This window comes from Camelus dromedarius, chromosome 34 (assembly GCF_036321535.1).
Source record: "Camelus dromedarius isolate mCamDro1 chromosome 34, mCamDro1.pat, whole genome shotgun sequence".
Lineage (NCBI taxonomy): Eukaryota > Metazoa > Chordata > Mammalia > Artiodactyla > Camelidae > Camelus > Camelus dromedarius.
In genome coordinates, this window is record NC_087469.1 from 1,351,458 (window position 1) to 1,371,616 (window position 20,159).

Consider the following 20,159-nt stretch of genomic DNA (forward strand, 5'->3'; position numbering starts at 1 on the left):
CATTTTATTGGGGGGAGGGTAGAGCTCAAGTGGTAGAGCCCGTGCTTGGTGCACGAGGTCCCGGGTTCAATCCCCAAGACCTCCATTAAAAAAACAAACAAACAAACAAACAAATAACTCTAATTACCACCCACCCTCCCCCCAAAAAACAAAAACAACAAAAAACAAAACTTCATTTTGGTTGCTCTTTTATTGAAAGCCTCCTGGTAACAGCTGTCATAGGATGGGTTTCCTAGGAAGCTGACTCTGAGACAGAGTTAGGTTGAGATGTTGAGCCTTTATTCCTGTTTTGTTGATAAGTTGTCAGAGACGGGGCCTTCCAGAAGAGGTGTGGCCTGGGGTGTGGCTTTGGGTGAGGTGGCTCTGCAGCTGGGACAAGTCTGGAGAGAACTGACAGCTGGATGTTGCCTGTGGACAGCAGAGCTGAGGCGATAAGCCCTTCACAGAAGGGGGTCAGGATGGGGCATCTCAGTGTCCACCACAGAAATCTGTAAGTTAAGAGAGACTTCAGGGATATATCAACCAAATGTATTACACTGACCATATGATCCTGGTTTAAGTGTAAAAAAGAATTTTGTGACAATCAGGGAAATCTGAATAGTAAACAATGATATTAAGACATCATTGCCTTAATGTTGATTTTTAGGTGTGATAATGGCATTACAGTCTGGTTTTTAAATAAGCCCTTACATTTTAGAGATACATACTAAAGTGATTATGGATGAAATGATAGAGTATCAGAGATTTGCTTCAAAACGATAGATTAGAAGTAAATTGGAGTGATTATGAGTTGTTTCTATGGATGGAAGACAAAGTAATGCCTCCGCCACCCCTTAGATGTTCATGCCCTAATCTCCACAACCTGTGAATATGTTACCTTATGTGGCAAAAAGAATTTTGCACGTGTGATTAAGTTAAGGATCTTGAGATGGAAAGAGCACCCTGCATTACCCAGGTGGGCCCCACTGTAATCACAAGAATCCTTATAAGAGGGAGGCAAGAGGGTCCAAGTCAAACATAGAAGACTCGGCGGCAACAGAAGCAGAGTCAGAGAGAGAAGACGCTATGCTGCTGGCTTAGAAGTTGGAGGAGAGAGCCACCAGCTAAGAAAGCTGGCAGCCACCAGATGATGGAAAAGGTAAGGAACAGATTCTTTCCTGAAAACCTCAGAAGAAATGCCAGCCCTTCTAACACCTCGATTGTAGACTTCTGATCTCCAGAACGGTAAGAAAATTAATTTGCATTGTTTTAAGCCACTAAATTTATGGTAACTTGTTACAGCAGCAACAGGAATCTAATACATTGTGTGTATGGAGTTTCATTGTGCTATTTTTTCTACTTTTATGAACTTTTCTTTAATAAAAAGTTAAAAAAAAAAAAAACCCAGCATTGAAAAAGTAATGTGGGTTGATGTGTTAGTTGCACAAGTCCTCTTTTTTTTTTTAATTATTTTTGGCATTCTTCCACATTTTTATCTCAGATACATTTTTAATTGGCTTGTCAAGTTTTTATTAAAAAAGATTATATATTTTGCTGTAATTTTATTGAATATACAAATCAATTTGGGGAAAATCATATCAAAGAGAACTGTCACAGGATGTCCCTGCTAGTGCAACATGATTCTTGTGCATTCTAGTGGGTAGATTCCAGGCGCTGGTCCCTTCTAGGCTGCAAAACTTGAAAGAGGTTTGTAGTTCTCTAGCTGCCCCACCTACAACTAAGTAGGCAAGTTCTATTCAGAGGCAAAAGAAGGAAAAACAACTCCTGATCTCCCTTTCAAGATGTACTCTCCAGGATAGCTTTACCACCATGATTTAAATATTTTAAGCCCTGTTTGTCCCCTTATGTTCTCAACTGGCCCCTAATTAGCATCTCTAAGTACGTGTATTCTCTGAAATCACTAATACGTTGCTCTAGGTTCTCAACTAAATGATGGAGCTGAAGATTCCAAGCGGAGTTGATACGAACATTTTGAAGCAAGCCCTGGAGACTGACAAAATAAAACAAAAAAAAAGTGAGGGGGCAGAAGTGAAGGCTGATGGAAGAAGTGGCAAAATTAATATTAATATTGATTAATTAATTATTATTAATATTAGTATTGATGTGATCTCATTGCCTAGATTTGTGATGCCTGGGGATATGTTCTTTTTATAAGTACTAAGTTACTAAGCAAAGATACAGCAGGACGCATCTGTTGTCCTGTAATTACTAGGTTGCTTGACACAGCAAAAATACTGTGACAATTCGCTTCAGATTTAATTAAATTAAAAAACTGAGTTTCATGTAGAAGATAACCTTCTAAATTCCATTACTACAGTGTTACTTTCATAGTCTCTCCTCATCTTGTAAATTGTCTAAACTGAGAATTTTAAAATAAGGATTTTAAAAGACAGTAGCTTGAACTAAAAGTACTATAGAATTTAAAAGTGAAACTCTAATTAGTTGAAGTTTGCAAGTGATAGCATGAATGACGTGTTAACAATTGGCCAACAACCTTTTTGCTGCTTAGCACTAATCAGGCAAGATAAAGGCTTTTTTTGTTTCTAGTATTGGAAAAGTGAATGTGTAATTATAGACAATAAAACAAATGTTAGAAGTGTTGGGGTGCAATTGCGTGTGTTCCTTTCAGGGTCTTTTAAATCACCCTTGAGCCAAAAAGTCAATGGGACCCCGGATGGCCGCTCCTGCCACTGTAGCTAACTGACGTACCACAGTGGGGAGCTAGTGAGATGCAGTTTTGAACACTTTCCACCGCAGTGGCCGCAAGCCCAGCAGTGGTCGCTGGAGGGTACCAGAGCGCAAGGTTAAGGATCCCGGAGTTAAAACCTCTGACTTGCCTTCTGATGTACCACTGGGCCTGGAGTTCATGTGCTGGTCTTCTTTGCTCCCCACTGCTGCTTCCAAATCCTCCTCTTCCCCTCTGCCCTAAAAGCACTCGGCTTTAAGTCCGGTGTCGGTGGACTATCTCCATCCATTCACCCTCCTTGTCACAATTGTGTACTGACCCCTGTCCCCTGGTCATTCTCCTGCATTCCTTAATTTACATCCTGACTCACTATCATTCTCTCCAACATGACTCCTCTCATAATTCTTGGCGATTTCAATATCCACAGAAGATTTACTAGTATCCTTGTGTTTTACTAAGGTTTCTCCCGAAGGTAGACCCTGAAATAAGGGCTTGGGAGATAACCCGGGAAGCAGGAAGCAGGGAGCAAGGAGAATAGGATATAGGGAAAGAAGAAAAGCCTCTGTAAAGGTGTGGCTTCAAGGTCACTACCGTGAAAAAAAAAAAGGGAGGGGGGACTCAAGTCCAAGAAGACCTCTGGGAAGCATCCTGAGTGTCCCACAAAAGCGTCCGTCTAAGGACTGGAGGCTGGGACGCTTACTCACTGGCTTCCGACCCTGCTGGTTGGAGGTGGTTCCCTGAAGCTTACCTTCCCCATCCTTGCTGTACTTTGCACTTGTTTGTGAACCTAGCGGGCTCCTGGGCTTTAAGAGAAGACGTTGAGTTGGAAGCAGAAGGAGGGGGCCCTTTTCAGGTGGGAAGATGTCAGGGGAAGTCTGAAAGGTCTTCCACCATAGCTGCTGCTGAAACCAGAAGTAGGTCAAGGAGATATGACTAGGACATCAAAAAAGCACCTGGGGTGCCTGGCTTCTTGGTTCCCCTGACCTCTTGTTCTCCAGTGGCCCCATCCTGTACCCTACTCCAACCATTCTCTCCCATGTTCACAGTTGAGCCCTTTTCATTGCCAATAACTGCAACCAGTAACAGCCTAAGCTCAGTTTCACCCTCAGCCACCTCCTCCTATCTCTCAGCTCAGTCCCTCTTGTATCTTGACGCCAGCAATCCTTAGACGCTTACCCAGACCTCAGTACTTTGATCCTCTTATCTTTCCACTGTTCTTCACCCTCCAGATTCAGGTTTAATCCCATGGTCAACCATCATACTCCTTTACATGCATGCTCACTCCAGCCTAGGTTACAGCTTATTCTGTACCTGTTCAGTTCTGTGTCTGAGCAGCTGAATGTGGCTTTAGAACCAAACAGGTCTTGCCACTCATGAGCCGTGAAACCTTCAGCACATTGCCTAACCCTGCTGAGTCTTAATTTCCTTAGCTATGCGGAGTGGTCTCAACTAAAATTCAGGACCACTGCTCTCAAGTGGGTCCTTGGGGCTACCTAGAAATCCTCATGCATTTCCCTAGCCCTTCATCTTCTCCACTGAAAATAATTATTTCCTTCTCTCTTTTCTCTTTTCTTCTTAAACCTCACAACATCCTATCAGCTGGTTTCCAACTTCAGCCAGAGAGGAGAAGCAGTCAGAAGAGAACTCTCACTTCCAACAGCCCGTCCACTGTTTTGCATCCATCCTGCTGCTACGTGTGACTCCCGTCTCTCCATTTGTGCACTACGTGCCACCTGCTCTCCTCATCAAGAAAATGATTCTGAAAATTTCCCCCCTTCTATCTTCTGCATCGTTTTTGTAAGTGCATCATTCCCATCAGCTACTTTTGATGATTCCTCTCCAAAGATGTAAAGTTTAAGTGACGCTTAAAGTCTCCACAAGGAGGGATTAAACTCCAGCATTTAATATATTCATCTATGTAAAGTGCATAGAACGGTGCCTGGCATGTAGTAAGCAGTTTACATGTATTAGGTCTTATTACATTTATTGAGGGCTCACATGTGTAACACACTATACTACATTGCACCTTACATACACTGTCATATTTAATCCTTACAATAACTATGATGGAGATGCTGTTTTTATCCTAATATTACAGACAAGGCAACTAAGACAGCAGGATTAGCAATGCATGAGATATTGACTATAATTCCCTGTGCTACACAGTAGAAATGTGTTGTCTATGTTATATATTGTAGTTAGTATCTGCAAATTTCAAACTCCCAATTTATCCCTTCCTAGCCCTTTTTCCCCCGGTAACCATAAATTTGTTCTCTATGTCTGTGAGTCTGTTTCTGTTTTGTAAGTTCATTTGTGTCTATTTTTAAGATTCCACATATAAGCGATATCATATGATATTTTTCTTTCTCTTTCTGGTGAAGCACATGCACTTAGCAGTATACAAGGGTTCTCAACCATTAGTACGTATAAAAATTTTCAGCAGGGGAGGATATAGCTCAGTGGTAGAGTGTGTGCTTAGCATGCACAATTTCCTAGGTTCAATCCCCACTGCCTCCATTAAAAACTTTTTTAAGAAATTAATCTAATCACTTCCCCCTAAAAAACAAACAAAAACAATTTCAATAAGGTTGTGGATTAATCTTTCTCTGAAACTTAAAAATAAAATTAACTCCTCTGATCAAAGGGGTTGGTCAATACTTTAAGATAGACACCCCAAACAGATATTTGTGAATTTCTTTTCTCTGATGAATAAAAATGAAATTCAATCATGATTTTTTTTAAAAAAAAGCCCAAATTAGCAAAGTACTAACTGATTTATACGATTTACAAAGATAGTCATGATAAGTGGAGATAAACATTTTTCTCACAAGGAATATATAGAACTTTATTTTAAAATAATAAAGTAATTATTGGAAAGAATAATCTTTCATTTCCTCAAATTAGGTCTATTCTCTCTAATGTATCATTTGGTAACATTACAACATAGCACATGGACACTAATTCTTCCACCTGCCCCAACTCAAATCTACTGCATAGGGAATGAACTAAAGAAGCATATTTAGGGATCCATTGAAGTTACCTTTGTTTGTAATAAGGTGATGGCAGTGATTACAGAGAGAAATGGACAGAGTCAAATTATGTTTTGGAAACAGAATGGAGGGGATTTGCTGATGCATTGGTTGTGGGAAGTAGGGGAAAGGAGAAAGGTTTTGGACGTCAACAGCTGGGTGGAGAGTGGTTTAAAACTTGGATGAGAAGCCTTGGGAAGGTGAGAGAGAAATACATTTGGACCAGGAAAAGGCATGGAAATGGCTGTTAAAGAAGAGAGAAGATCAGAAGTCATGTTTTACACATTGTCAAAGGTAAAATACCAAGTCAGGAAGCTGATTTTACCCAGGCGATTGCAATGGGGACAGCACCCCATATCAAAGACCAGAGGTAGGTTCTTAGGTGATTTTGTCTGGAAGAACGACCAAGTTACAGGCGGGGTGATTCTGTAACTAAGCAGGACCCCATGGGCCTTCCTGGGACAGACTCCTCCCCCATGTCCTCTGCTGCAGCTCCTCTCTGAAGGACCCAGATAAGTGTCCGATGCACATTTCCTGAGTTGTTTTACAGATATGAAAATCCCCCAACAAATGGAATTTGATGAGCATGAGCACACAGCCCCCAGGCTTACTGGAACCTAAGGACTAATAATGTTAATCCCTGGGACACTGCCCTATTATCTCACCATCAGCCAACCAGAGAATTGTGCACAAGCTGATCGCATACCCTGGGATGGCCCTCCCTCACCTTGTCGTTAAAAATGCTTTGCTGAAACCCATCTAGGAGTTCAGGGTTTTTGAGCACTAGCTGTCTTGGACTCCCTGCTTGGCGCCCTGAAGTAAAAACTGATCACAGAGTTAAAGGAAGGATACTTTTTAACATGAAAGATGCTTTTTGTTGCGGGACACAAGGTGGGCCAGCGGGTGTGGGCGGTAAAGGATTTACCAAAGACCGAGAGGGTTTAAGAACACAGGGGGGTTTACTAGATACGCTGTTACAGGCAACAGCAGAACACACAGATAGAGGTGCCTGGGTGAGCACCCAGGGTGAACGTGCAGGGGCTTTTACTGGGGGGAGGGGGTGTGCACACGAGGAGCAGGGGCTGCGTGATCAATTCCTGCACAGGCAGCTGATTGGTTGTAAGATCTGTCAGGAGCACTCTGACCAATGAGGGCAGGATGTGCTGTGAGACCTGTCCCCCGAGGGTATTGTCAGACAGGCTATTTCGTAGGGTGGTTAGTTCTGTTAGGGTGAAAACACAAATCAAGAGACGTTTTTATCTTGCAGAAATGCAGGTATGCGAAGGGTCCTGCAGTGGGGAGTTGGGGTTAAGGTGTCAGTCGGCTCCAGGCACATGGAGAGCCCAGGAGTGGGCTTTTTTATGAACTTTAGAGCAGCTTCAGAGAGCGCCAGCCAGCTCCACACTTTGTGAACACGTTTTTTATGCTGATGGGAATAAAATAGGAGAGGAGGGGAAACGATGATACAAAAGAGGTGGGGAACGGATAAAGGAAGGAAGTTCTTGAGATGGGATCCAGAATACAAACGGAAGTACTGGGCTGGAGGAGGGGCCTGGCCAACAGTACAATAAGACAAAGGGATTAAAAGATGGAGGGACAGAAGTTTGAAGATTTCATGGGAGAAGAAAAGAAAGATGCCATTTATTTCTGTGATGAAGTATGGATGGAGTACCCCACTGAGGTGCGGGGAGGGGAGTAAGTGATTATGAGATGAAGCAGGTGCACTAGGGAAGGAGCGGAAGGGCAGGCCCACCAGAAAGAAGCAGGACAGGACTGTGGGGTAGCGTTAAGTTCCCATGTGAGGTCTGGTGTGAGTTTAGGGAGAAACCGCTCAACCCGGTTTTGCGCTTTTCTCCAGCAGCGTTCAGCTACTCGGGTGTGGGTACAAAGAAGATAAAGAGGGTTTATTTAAGGCTGTGATTTTATTACTTACAAATGATGGAGGAGAAAAAGGGTAGGCTGTTGCAGGTATTTCCAAGAGAGTGATTATGGAACATGTCCAAACTGGACTATGGGAGCTTCACTCCTGACCTTGACCCCTGGATGGAAATCTTAGGTTCTCTGGTGGGGATCTCACTGCCTTACCTCTCCATCTCTCAGCCCCCGCGTCTTGTCCAGGGCCCCACTTGCTGGAGATGGGAGTGGAGGTTAAGAGTGTTTGGGGCCCTGGAGGAGGGAGCCACCTGAATAGAGTGGTCCGGCAGGCTGAGCAGACGTAAGGTACAGGGGACTGCCTTACAGAAGACAATGTGCCTCCAAGATACCCTCTCCCGAGGAAGACAGCTAACACACCCATCAGCACCGGCAATGGGTGGCACCTCCAGCCCAGCAAAGGGGGGTCTTCTGGTTGAGGAATAGGATAGAAATTGCTATAGGGACACAGTTAGACTCCAGGAACGGTTAGGCTCAGGGCTGGCTCTGTGGGGCTGTCTTCCCGGTGCCAGGCAGTGGTGCCGTCTTTCAAGGGGAGCTCTTTTTTCTTCCAGAAGTCTAGGAAGCCCCGAGAGCCATCTTCCTCCCTCTCCCACTCCAAAATCTTGAAAACCCTTGATGCCCCACTGGTTTTTCATCAGTTCTTTAATTAATAGTTTATTGATTAAATTTTACATACTCCCTTTATATGCACAAAAGCTTTTTTTTTTTTTTTTTTTGCTTCTTACAAATGAAAAACGTTAGCTTTACAGCTATTGTGTTTAAAATGGGCCTTTCAGAGCATACAATTTTGGAAGCAACTATCCCAAACATCCTGGAAGCCTCAGGTGCTTTAGGGCCTGCCAGTAATTGGATTTCTATAAGAAAGTATGAAAAAAAAATAAGCACAAATATATTTTTCAGTGATTTACATCATACAGCTGAGTGGAAAAAAGATGTTAAAGAGCATAAGCAGTGTGCCATCATTCGTGGGGAGAGAAAAAAATACACACATAAATAGTGTATATACGCACAGCATGTCCTCAGGAGGTGCAAGGACCTTGTAATCGTAGTTGTCTCTGCATGAGGGAGAATGGGTGCCTGGGGGACTGTGGAGGAAGGAGGACTATCAAAAAAAAAAAATGCCCACAGCATTTAATTATGCAAATTTCAAACATATAGACAAATTGAAAGATTTTACATAGAGAACACTAGTAAACCCATCCCCAGACTCTGTTATTAATATTTTACTATATTTGCTTTGCAACCATCAATCCATCTTTTGATACATTTCAGAGCAAATAACAACTATAACTTCATTTATCCCTAAATTCTTCAGCATGAAGATCATTAGCTACATTCAAATTTTGTTTACTATTTTTTTCTTTTGAATGAGATGCAAAAACATTAAGGGTACACTGGCTGAGTTCTGGCAAATGCATACACCTGAATGAGCCAAATCCCTACCCCAATGCAGAACATCACATTACCCCAGAAAGGGGGAGGGGAGGCCTACTTTTAACTGTATGCCTTTCAGCACCTTCTGGATTTTGTATCATGTGCTTGTGTTCTCTATCTTTAAATAAATGTGTAAGCATTTTAAATTTTTAAATATTTTAATGATGATGGGTCATTGAATCTAAACTGGATGAGGAAGAAAGTGAAAACAGAAGGGGATGAGAGATAATAAGGAATTGGTGAGGTCAATGAAACGGAGAATTCATTTGAGTCAGACTTTTGTGAGCAGTGATGTTGCCAGAACAAGCGAGTTAGGAGAATGGACTGTCTTGTTAGACAGTGGGATATTTTAAACCCAGTTTTCAAAAGTAGTCATAAGGTTCAGAGCATGATCATAGGAATAGTGCTATCATAAAATAGTAGTCCCCCTCCAAACCGTACGCTCTGAAAGGCACATTGTGTCTTTCCCTCGCAGTATTTATCACAACTCCAATCAGGCAACATGTGATCGATGTAACTAGGCTTAGTATCTGGCTCTCTTACTAGACCATAAACTCCAAGACGGAAGAGGTCTTGTCTGTCTCATTTAATCCTGTATTTCCAGTGCCTAGTACATACTAGATACTCAAACAGGTATTAAATACTTAATTGGATTCTTTAAGCTGGGTCATTAATTTATGGATTCAATCATTACATCACAGTTTGTCACCTAACTCTTTTTACGGTACAGAAGGTTGGCTATAATTCAATCAATTTACACTTTAAGCAGCAGAGTTGGACTAGGGTTGAAGACACCCCAGTTTCACTGGAAAAGGGAACCGTAATTATATACAAAGTTTGTTCTGGACAAGGACCTTTCCTTGACCTAGTTGTGATCTTGGCCAGAGAGAAGCCTCCATTTTCTCATCTGAAGAACAAAGGTGACCTCTAAGAGTCATCCGTATGTGGACATTCTGCCAGGACATGACAGGCCTAGTGGCTCTGAATCCTTGTCCTACCATGGAGTCACTGTTTAATCACGCCTAGATTACTCTCCAAGAAATCACTGTAAACTATGGGGCACCTAGGTGGTTATGACTGGGTTGATTTAATGAGGTAATACAAAAGCCTTCTATAAATTACCTCTCTCCTTCTATTCTCTACACAGCAGTCAGAATGATCATGTTGAAATGGGAGTCTGATCACTCCACTCCCCTATTCAAAAGCCTGCAATGATTGCCCATCTCACTTAGAAAAAAAGCCAGTCTTTCCAGTGGTCCACAAGGCCCTATACGGCCTTATGCTGGCCTTATTCTCTTTGCTCTGAACACACCAACTTCCCACTGCTCCTCTGACACGTGGGCGACTCCCCACCTGTACTCCCCCCGTACCTGGAATGCTCTCCTCCCACATATGTCCTGGCCTCCTCCCTCACTTCCTTGAAGCCTTTGCTCAAATGCCATCTTCTCAGTGAGATCTACTTTGATCCCTCTATTTAAAATTGCAAACTTCATCCCCCTTCCCTGCTTTACTCTGTAGCTCTTATTTATTTCTGCCATATTATGAATGTATGAATGAATACTGTTTGGAAACATGTATAATACAACACCAAGTATACTGTGGGTTCTACATATAAATTATATTCTCTTTCTTTGGCCAGTGGTTTGGGGTCTAAAGGGATTAAAGTTTAGGGGCTTGTGGTTTAGGCTTTTGTAGGATAATGTACCTTCAGGTAATCCAAGATTGATACTCATTACCTGAACAACCTCTTACAGATTATTTCAGGGCCAGGCACTCTTTTTCCCCATATCTACAATTACATTTTAGTTTATTTATAGCTTTTAATAAGAGCATCACAGAGGTGTAATACACAATACAATAAGGTACACATTAAACTAGGAAATTTGGTAGGATTTGACATGGGTTTACTCCCATGAAACCATCACAATAACCAAGATAATGAACATACCCATCAACCTCAAGTTTCCTTGTGTCCCTTATGATCTCTCCATACTGCCCATCACCTGATAGGCAACCACTGATAAACTTTTTGTCATATACAAATGCTAGAGAGGCTGTGGAGAAAAGGGAACCCTCCTTCACTGCTGGTGGGAATGCAGTTTGGTGCAGCCACTGTGGAAAACAGTATGGAGATTCCTCAAAAGACTAGGAACAGACTTACCAAATGACCCAGGAATCCCAGGAGTGGGCATATATCCAGAAGGAACCCTACTTCAAAAAGACACCTGCACCCCAATGTTCATAGCAGCACTATTTACAATAGCCAAGACATGGAAACAGCCTAAATGTCCATCAACAGATGACTGGATACAGAAGATGTGGTATATTTATACAATGGAATACTATTCAGCCATAAAAACTGACAACATAATGCCATTTGCAGCAACATGGATGCTCCTGGAGAATGTCATTCTAAGTGAAGTAAGCCAGAAAGAGAAAGAAAAATACCATATGAGATCGCTCATACGTGGAATCTAAAAAAAAAAAAAATACAAAACAGAAATAGACTCATAGACATAGAATACAAACCTGTGGTTGCCAAGGGGGGAGGGGGTGGGAAGAGATAGACAGGGAGTTCAAAATTTGTAGATATTGACAGGCATATGTAGAATAGATAAAGAATATTATACTGTATAGCACAGGGAAATATATATAGGATCTTGTGGTGGCTCACAGCAAAAAAAAAAGTGACAATGAATGTATGTATGTTCATGAATAACTGAAAAATTGTGCTCTACACTGGAATTTGACACAACATTGTAAAATGAGTATAAGTCAATAAAAAAAGTTAAAAAAAATTTTGTCATATAGACTGCCTTGCAATTCCAAGAACCTTACATAATTGAATCATAGAACAGTAATCTCTTTTTTTTTTTTTTTGTCTTACTTCTTCCACTTACCATCGTTACTGTGAGATTCACTCACAGGCCAGGCACTCTTGAGTAGAAACAGTAATAGCTGACACCTCTGTGCATTCATCCATTCCTGCAACAAGTATTTAGTGGGTGCCTTCTGTGCGCCAGCTCTTATTGAAGGCTCCTATTTATTTTAACAAGCATTTCACTCGGGCTAAGGCATTTCCCTGCACCCCCAGGCGTGGGACGAGGGAAGACGGCCAGGCCCGCCAGCAGAGGGCGCGCTCCCGCCCTCTCCGCAGCCGCCCGGCCCCCCGAGGCGGCCCGGCTCCCACGCTCGCTCCCGAGCGCGCCCCCGCCTGCCGCGTCACGTGACGCGACCGCCGACCCCCGAGCCGCCGGGCCCGAAGCCGAGCTAAATTCGTTGCCGGCGGCCTCCGCGGGCGCAACCACACAGACTAGTCCGAAGCAGTGGGGAGGCCCGTGGTGGAGTCGATGCTTCCTCTTCCCGTTCGGGTCGGCTCCCGTTACCTCCTCACCATTCGCCGCTGCAGTCTCCCCGAGCGTTTGCATGAGCTCTTTCGCGTGGGGAAGCTCCGCTGACCATGTAGGGGGAAAGGGCCAGGACGCGCCAGGTGCCTGGGACGAGGTCAGCGCCGCGGGCACGCCGACCCGGCGCCCGCACATCCCCGGAGCGGCCCAGGTGGGGACTCCGGCCTGCAGCGGTGGCCTGGCCGGCAGCGCCACGAAATCTCGCGGCGTCTCGCGAGAGTCTAAGTTGAAGGAACATGGCGACGTCTAATCTGTTAAAGGTAAGACCCTCGGTCCGGCTTGCTTTCTGCTCCGGGGCCGCCTGGGTTCGGCCCTTAGGGAAAGGCTCGGGTTAGGTTCAGCAGCGCAGTGTGGGAGCGCTCGGGGCTTGTCTGCAGGAAGGGGAGCCGGGGAGGCTGCCGCCGCGGGCCGGAGCGCGCGGGTCTCCGGCCTTGGGGTCGGGAGGCCGCTGGGCCGGCGGGCGCGAGGCCTGGCCGGGGGCTGGCGAGGAGCGGGGCTTCCCCGGGGCCGGCGCCGGCGGGGGCCGCGGAGAGGGGACGTCTGGGCGCCGGGCCGCCGGGCCGTTAGCCTTCTCAGGGTCCCCGTTTCTTCTGAAGAGACAGTCTAAGACGCGTGGAAGGAAAATCCAAGCAAATGCTGCCTAACAGGTTTTAATAACCCGCCCCCCCGCCCCCCATGTCTGTTCTTCTCGTTCTGTCTGCTCGAAATTCCAAGTCAGACAGCGGTGCCTTCCGCCCCACTCCCTCCGTTTTCTGCATGCTATACCTTCCCCCCTATTCGCCTTTTTTGGAGTTCATATTTTACCCGTTTTTTCCCTTAGGAAACGGTCCCTCCACCCCATTACAGCACACAGCCAGACTACTGGGGAAGCACCTCTATCGTTTCAGGGCTTAGGAAAGTTGCCTTATCAAAGGAGACGGTTCAAGTTAGTTTTAAATATTTGGGGTGCCAAGGGAGGTCTAGGCCCAGAGGGGCAGAGTCTCTACCACCAGTTAAAAAGGCTGGAAGAGAAGGAGGAAGACATGGTACTGGTTTCCTCTGTGCTGTGTTTGTAGTAGGAACCTTTTGCCTTAAAAGTGTTAACTGAAATGGGGACAGTGATTAGCTCAAGGAACGTAAATACAACGGATGAACTACTCTTTCAAACCTATGATGCCTTCAGGCAGTGTGAGTGGGTAATAGAAAATATATTAAAATTTATTGTAACCCCGCTCATGTCTTCTTTAGACTACAGATATTAGCTGTCTAATAGATGGGACTGTCTTATAAAGTATAGATCTAATTCTACTAATTTAAGAGGCAATGTATCTTCTTTTAAAAGGGGGAGAGACCTAGAACTAGACTGAATTTTTGCCGCTTAGAAGCTGTATGACTTTGGGCAAGTTTCTAAACCTCTCTGTGCCTGAGTTTCCTCAACAATAGAAGGAAATTATCAATAGGAACCTATTTCGTAGGAGCATTGTGGAGATTGAGTTAATATATGTAAAATCTTAAAAGCAGCGACGGGCACTTAATTAGTACACAATATACATAAATTACTAGAGTTACTGCTGTTTCTCTAAGAAAAGAGATTCATGGAAATTGAGTAACCCACTCTACTCTTCCTTTGTAACAGTATACCAAAGTCCTAATACTAATTCAGAGGAAAAACTTGCTTAACTTCTGAAGACTCCTGTTAATGATCCGTGTATTTACATAAACAATAGTGTAAGTTATTAATTGAGATGTGTTTAAGAAGCAATTGGATTCCTGATTCTTTGTGAATTTTTGACTTGTTGATTACTTGGATATAAAGCAAGGTCTTCTTTCCCCCTCAGGTTTCTCTCTCAGAAAAGAGCGAGTCACTTTATTCTACTCCATACAAAGGATTGTTTGGGGGAGATACAAGTCTGAAGCTACTTGTCAGTACTACAGAGTGGTTACGTTGTAGAGATTATGAATCAACGTTTATAGCACACACCTACCTACAGAATGAAAAAACTGCCCAGATGTGTATAAATAGGCACTTAGGACTCAGGTTAAAAAGATCACTAGAATTCAAAAAGTTCTGTAACTTAAACTACTTAATAAAAGGAAAGTGATAATGCTTTGACAGAACTGGTAAATGACTCAGTCACTCAAGTGAGCATGAAAAGATGCCATAGATACCCTGGAAAAATTTAATGAAATGTTGAAAAGGGGGAAAAAGAATTTCTAAATACTATTTTGTATAGTATATGATTTTTAAATATGTGTAATGTAATAAAAGGGATATTATGAGTAGACATTTGATTCTTTTATCTGTATCACCAGAAGTTTACATATTGGCCAGAAAACTTTTTTTTTCCTCTTTTTCCTCTTCTTATTGGGGGAGAATTGCCTTGTGTTTATATATTTAGAAGTAGTTAATGAAAAAGTGGTAAGTTTATCTTCTTGGAAAACTGCAGTGAAACCCTTAAAGGAATTCATAGGATCATTTAAATTCACGCGTGGTGGTACTTTGAACAGAGACAGAGCTGGCTGGGGGCTGGCCACATTAACCTCGTTTCCTTTCTTGACATCGCTCATCGACTGGTTCACTAGCCACCTGCCTTAGACATTGTGCAATTAGATTTCACCCGAGTGTATTTGACAGAATTATCATGTCATATGGTCAGCATGGAGAAATGGGGGCCAGATGAGAATGCGTTTAGGATTGGGTTGTCAGTTAAACAACTGAACCTGAAGAATGATGAGTAATAAGCCATCATCAGCCCTGAAGGGAGGCCTTTACTGTCCTGCTGAAAAAATACGTCTCCTTCTTGTTCACCAGGAGCTTGGTTGAAGTTGAGTTTGTTGAATTTGTGAATGGAGAGTTTGGAGGGGTAGCTAGTATGTTAAGAGAGAGAACAAGATTCATGCCTGTGATCTGAGACTTACAAGTTGCATAAAAACCAATAAATCCAATGCAATAAAAACCACCTACTTTTTTTTAATATTGGAATTTGATTGTAATAATAATTGTTTTCACTACTTAAAGCAAGTGGACTGTTGCTGGATTTTGGAAATCTTTTGGGCATACAAAGACTTGTGTTGTACGTTTTGAGATACTCAGTGATCAGTTGCTTGGGGGGTTTATAGCTCCCAAAACCTTTCAGTCTTACTACTTTAAGTTTGTTGTTTTAACATGTGATTCTACTTGTTCCTTTACTTTTGCTGTTGCTATCTAGGCTCATTTTCTTCATTTCCAGCTGACTATCCTATTCCAAATAGCAGTTGTTTAAATCTTACTTTTTTAAGCCTAACAAATTGTTCAAACTAATTCTTAGCATATTACTTTATCACGCTATTTAAATGCCCTTAAGTTCCTTGGCCAGTACTACAACTTTTTCTGGTTTGCTGAATATTCTTTTCTCAAGGCACCTGTTACACTGCCTCCTTCCATTTGTTCAGCCTTCATTCCCCACCCCTACCCCCAGGACTTAGCAGCGCGTCCCCCTTATTTTGTTTTGTCTTCATTGATCTCACTTCTCTGAGGATAAGAAAGTTCATGTATTCTCTCTTGTCATATAAACTTGACCTGTACTCTGCTTTGCCCTCAAACCTTTGCCCTTTTTCTCTTTTTTCCCTTCACTGTCACAGCTCTTAGAAAAGCAGCCCCTACTTGCTGTCTTTATAATTCTTCAACCTTTTCCCTTAGCTTACTACGACTTGGCTCTCTCCTTACCCCCACCCAGTTAGACTGCAACTGTTAGTCTCAGGAGCACTGGCGACCTCCTGATTGCCAAAGGAGGTTCTCCTCTAATACAGTCATCCTGTCTTCTGATGTTGATTGCTGCCTCTGCTTCCCTTTTGGTTTTATGCCATTCTCTCCTTGGTCTCCTCTCTCTCAAGTTACTAGTGTTTTTCACTGACCTCCCTCCTCTCCTCAATATAATTATTCCTCAGGATTTAATCTTCATCCTTTTTCTGTCTTTATACTTTTTTTCCTGGGGCATTCTTAACTCCCATGATTTCACTATTTTTATCTCTTAACTCTGACCTGAGCGCTAGACCAAAACACAGGGCTGACCATATCGCTTTCCTGTCAGATACCTTTGATAGTTCAAATTCTTTGAGAGCTTTCCAGCTGGGTCTTCTCCTAATAATGTCCTCTCTCGCTCTGTCACACACAGTCTCTCAGACTCACATGCACACACCCCTTCCTCCACCTCGCTGGTTACTTCTTGGTTCACTGGCATATCAGAGTCTTCAAGACTCTATGTTTGCTGTGCCTTCTGTCAGAAATGCCCCCTCCCCTCAGTGTTGTCCTGTGACAGTCCTCCTTAGTCGTGGAGACCCAGCCCAGACCCCTGCTTCCTTCTCAGCACCCTCGCCTGGAGTTAATTGTTGCCTACTCTGCGCAGCCACAGCACTGCACCTTTCCTCTAGCACTTACATCCTACCTTCCGTGTTAGTTACAGCGTCTGTTTACATGTCTAACTCCCTTTCTGGATTGTAAGTACCAGCAGTTTAGGGACTTTATAACCTGTTGATGCTTTAACCATTTAGTGTGATGATTACTTATGGTAGGTGCTCCATAAATGAGTGATAATTGATTGAAAAGGGAAGTCTAATGTGGTATCCATGCATTGTTAAAGATGTTCAGTAAATGAGTGCTGATTGGTTAAAAGGAGGAATTTCTGGGTTTATTCCCTTCTAATTAGATCTAGAGAAAGAGACAGAAGGAGTAGAGGTGTAAAACCAACTTACAAGACAATCCAAACTTTCAGTGGAAGCACCCTTTCTTCAGTGGAAACTTTTTTATCCTTTGAGAGGAAAGAAAAAGGAAATACAAAGGAGTGGTTCAAAGTGTGTGCAGAATTTATTCATTATTAAAATAATTTTATTGGACACGTGTGCATGGCACCATGAAGATATGTAAAACAATGTCCATGCTCTTTGGGGGTTTACTGTATACTGAAGGAGATTAAAAAGTACAAATGATTAGCTAGAACTTCAGGAGTGTTGCCATGTGTTGTGTTGGTCTTTCACAGACAGAGGAGATCATTTCTGGTGGGATGATCAAGGAAGTTTTTATAGAGAAAGCACTGGTGCTGGATTTTGAAGAGTGGGTAGGCTCTTTGTAGGTGATGATTAGGAGAAAACTGGGTAGAAGTGGAGTCTAGATCTGTATGGCTGCGGTAAAAGCAGGGCTGCATGCTGGGTTGCATTCTGTGTCAGTGGTGCTCCTTGAAATTGTTGCGGCATAGTAGCCCAAAATACAGGAAACAGTAGAAGATAGGAGTACAAAGGAAAGTCAGGGTCAGATTATAAAAGGTCTTCAATGCTAGATACAGGAGTTTAGAATAAAGTTCCATAGATGATGAGGAATATTTGAAAAATACATGAGCAGAGATACGGTTAAGCCCTCAGTCTAATTCTTGGCTCTTATGCATAAAACCTATTCATTATTACTTCTATTCTGTGTGTATTCAAAATCTGATTTGTGGAGTGGCCATGGATGAGGGGCATTTGCGCTAACGACACCGTGTTCATTGAAATTATAGCAGGAGTCATTAAATATGGAAAATAAATTCATTAATTCAACAAGTATTTTAACATTTTCTAAGTCCAACTAGATAATGGTGATCCAAGCAAATTCCTGCCCTTAAATGTAACTTAACATTTGGGGGGGGAGAGATGATAAACATATAAGTATATGTACTACAGGTCAGGTTGTAATAAATGTTGTGAATAAAAACAGTCAGGGTAAAGAGTAGTCATAGGTGTTATTTTTGAGGAATGATCAGGGAAGGCTTCTAAGGAGATGACATTTGCAGTTAGACCTGAATGAAGCAAGGGAGCAAGCCATATACATTTTTAGGAGAAAATGCCCAGGTGAATGGAACAGGAGCAGCCATTGTGAAGGCACTGAGTCAGGAACATGCTTGGCAAGGATTATGGTAACCAATTATAATAACCAAGATGTAAATATTGTCAGTGAATGTGGCTAAAACTAGATATTTCTTTTTTAATGTTTGTTTAAACATAATTGAGAGCCTTATTTAGAACCTAACTTGTCAGTTTTCACTGGGTTGATGAAAATTGCCCTCTTGAATGGGCAGACTAAGGGGATCATGATCTTTAGGGCCACCTTCCCTCATTCCAGTGGCCTCTCTCAGAGACATGGTTACATTTGACCCTCAGAGCCAAGGATAAGAAGCAGTTCAGGGGAACGTATGTTGGCCATGGGTAGGGGTGGGAGTGGGAGTAGTGGACTAAATCATTCACTGTGAAATTGTGTGATAAATATAAATGTGTAAAAATGAAAAATAAGAAAAACAGAAAACAACAAAATGTGAAAATCTTTCATGTTCTGTGAAAATAAGTGAGTGAGCAGTTGCTATAATCTGCAGGTGATATATGTTAATTAAAGCTGCTAACAGGAAGTGACAGTGGAAGATAAACTTTGAGAGATTTATCAATTTATCCATGAATTAGAAGGGAAGAGTTTTAGGCTGCAGTAGGGTTTCTAGAGGACACTAAGCCTCTGTTTGGTGGGCAGAGAAGGGTGGAGAAAGACAGACAGGCGTTTCTTATTAGGTATTTTGCTAGGGTCCTAGTGAACCGAGTTGTGATGCTGAAAGTCATCAGGCTCTGGCCTTGGTATAGCAGATGGAGAAAGCTGGTGCCTGATGGGCTCTGTGAGCAGGCGAACAAGTTACAGCTCAGGTTAAAACACTGGTCACAATACATGGAGTACATGCAGGTAATAATTTCAGGGACATTTGATGTGTGTACCTGGGCTTGTTCACTCCACAAGTACACGAGTCTCCTCTCTTCTGGATGCCGTCCTGTGTGTCAGTGGTACAGCAGTGAGAGGACAGGCGAGGTGCCTGGTCTCTGGATCCTACATTGTAATGTGTAAATACTGACACCAAAGAAATCAGTAACACACTGGGTAATTTTTATAGTAGTGAGGTCTCTGATGAAAACAACATAATCAAGAGTTCTCAGAGGGTGGCGCCACTGTTTTACTTACCTATTTACAATAGAAAATTATTTTTTATAGCTTTCAGCTGTGTCCTGTTGAATTTTCCTTCCCTGCTACTTGATGACATTTCAGCCAGATCCCATAGCTTTCTGGTCTTTTTAAAAAGTATTGGTTTATCTGAATTAAAAGTTCTTTCTCATAGCCAGTCAAAGCATCTGTCTTACCAGCTCAAGACCTTGGCTCTGGCTCTGCAGAGAGGAAAAGGGAAGGGCATTTTTCTTAGGTTGGTTTGGGAAGGCCTGTCTGGAGTGACATTGACGCTGAGACCTGAATGATCTGCTTTCTAGGCAAAGGTTTTGAGGTGCAGTGGTGAGCTTGGCACATCTGAGGAACACCTTTAAAAGGGTGGTGTGGCTGGAACATAGTGAGAATTGCCAGTATTCAGATATATACTGTAGTTTTGTGGTTCTTTCAGTTAATGGGGATTGCAAATGTGGTTTTAAATCACATAACTGGGAGCATTAATGGCTCATAGACATTATGGGAAGCCACACATTCAAAAAGCTAACCTCGTAATTTACACAAAAGACTTAAAGTATACAAATTGGATTCCTTTTGAAAGTTATTAGAATACCATCATTGGATATAATCTATAGTCAGTAGATCAGGAACTTCAAAGAGGGAACAAATACAAATCTTAAAGCACCTGAACTCCTTGTGTTGTAAAAATGTAG

General features: G+C 42.6%; 1 protein-coding gene and 1 long non-coding RNA gene across 5 annotated transcripts in view; one reads left to right on the forward strand and one right to left on the reverse strand.

The window, feature by feature from the left end:
- Positions 1-185: 185 nt before the first annotated feature.
- Positions 186-12,616, reverse strand: LOC116150240 (uncharacterized). 4 transcript variants are annotated; one of them, XR_010378887.1, is made up of 4 exons: positions 12,479-12,616; positions 11,985-12,069; positions 3,435-3,588; positions 186-488 (listed from the first exon to the last, which is right to left on the reverse strand). It is a non-coding gene; the product is annotated as an uncharacterized LOC116150240 (long non-coding RNA). The 4 variants fall into 4 exon arrangements; XR_010378888.1 differs by having other exon boundaries at positions 12,471-12,585; XR_004133957.2 differs by lacking the exon at positions 3,435-3,588.
- CUL5 (cullin 5) overlaps positions 12,249-20,159 on the forward strand; it is an 81,735-nt gene continuing 73,824 nt past the window's right edge. The window contains exon 1 of the mRNA XM_010988976.3: positions 12,249-12,751. Within this exon, the coding sequence (XP_010987278.1) occupies positions 12,728-12,751 (24 nt within the window). The 5' untranslated portion in view covers positions 12,249-12,727. The remainder of the gene's footprint in view (positions 12,752-20,159) is intronic.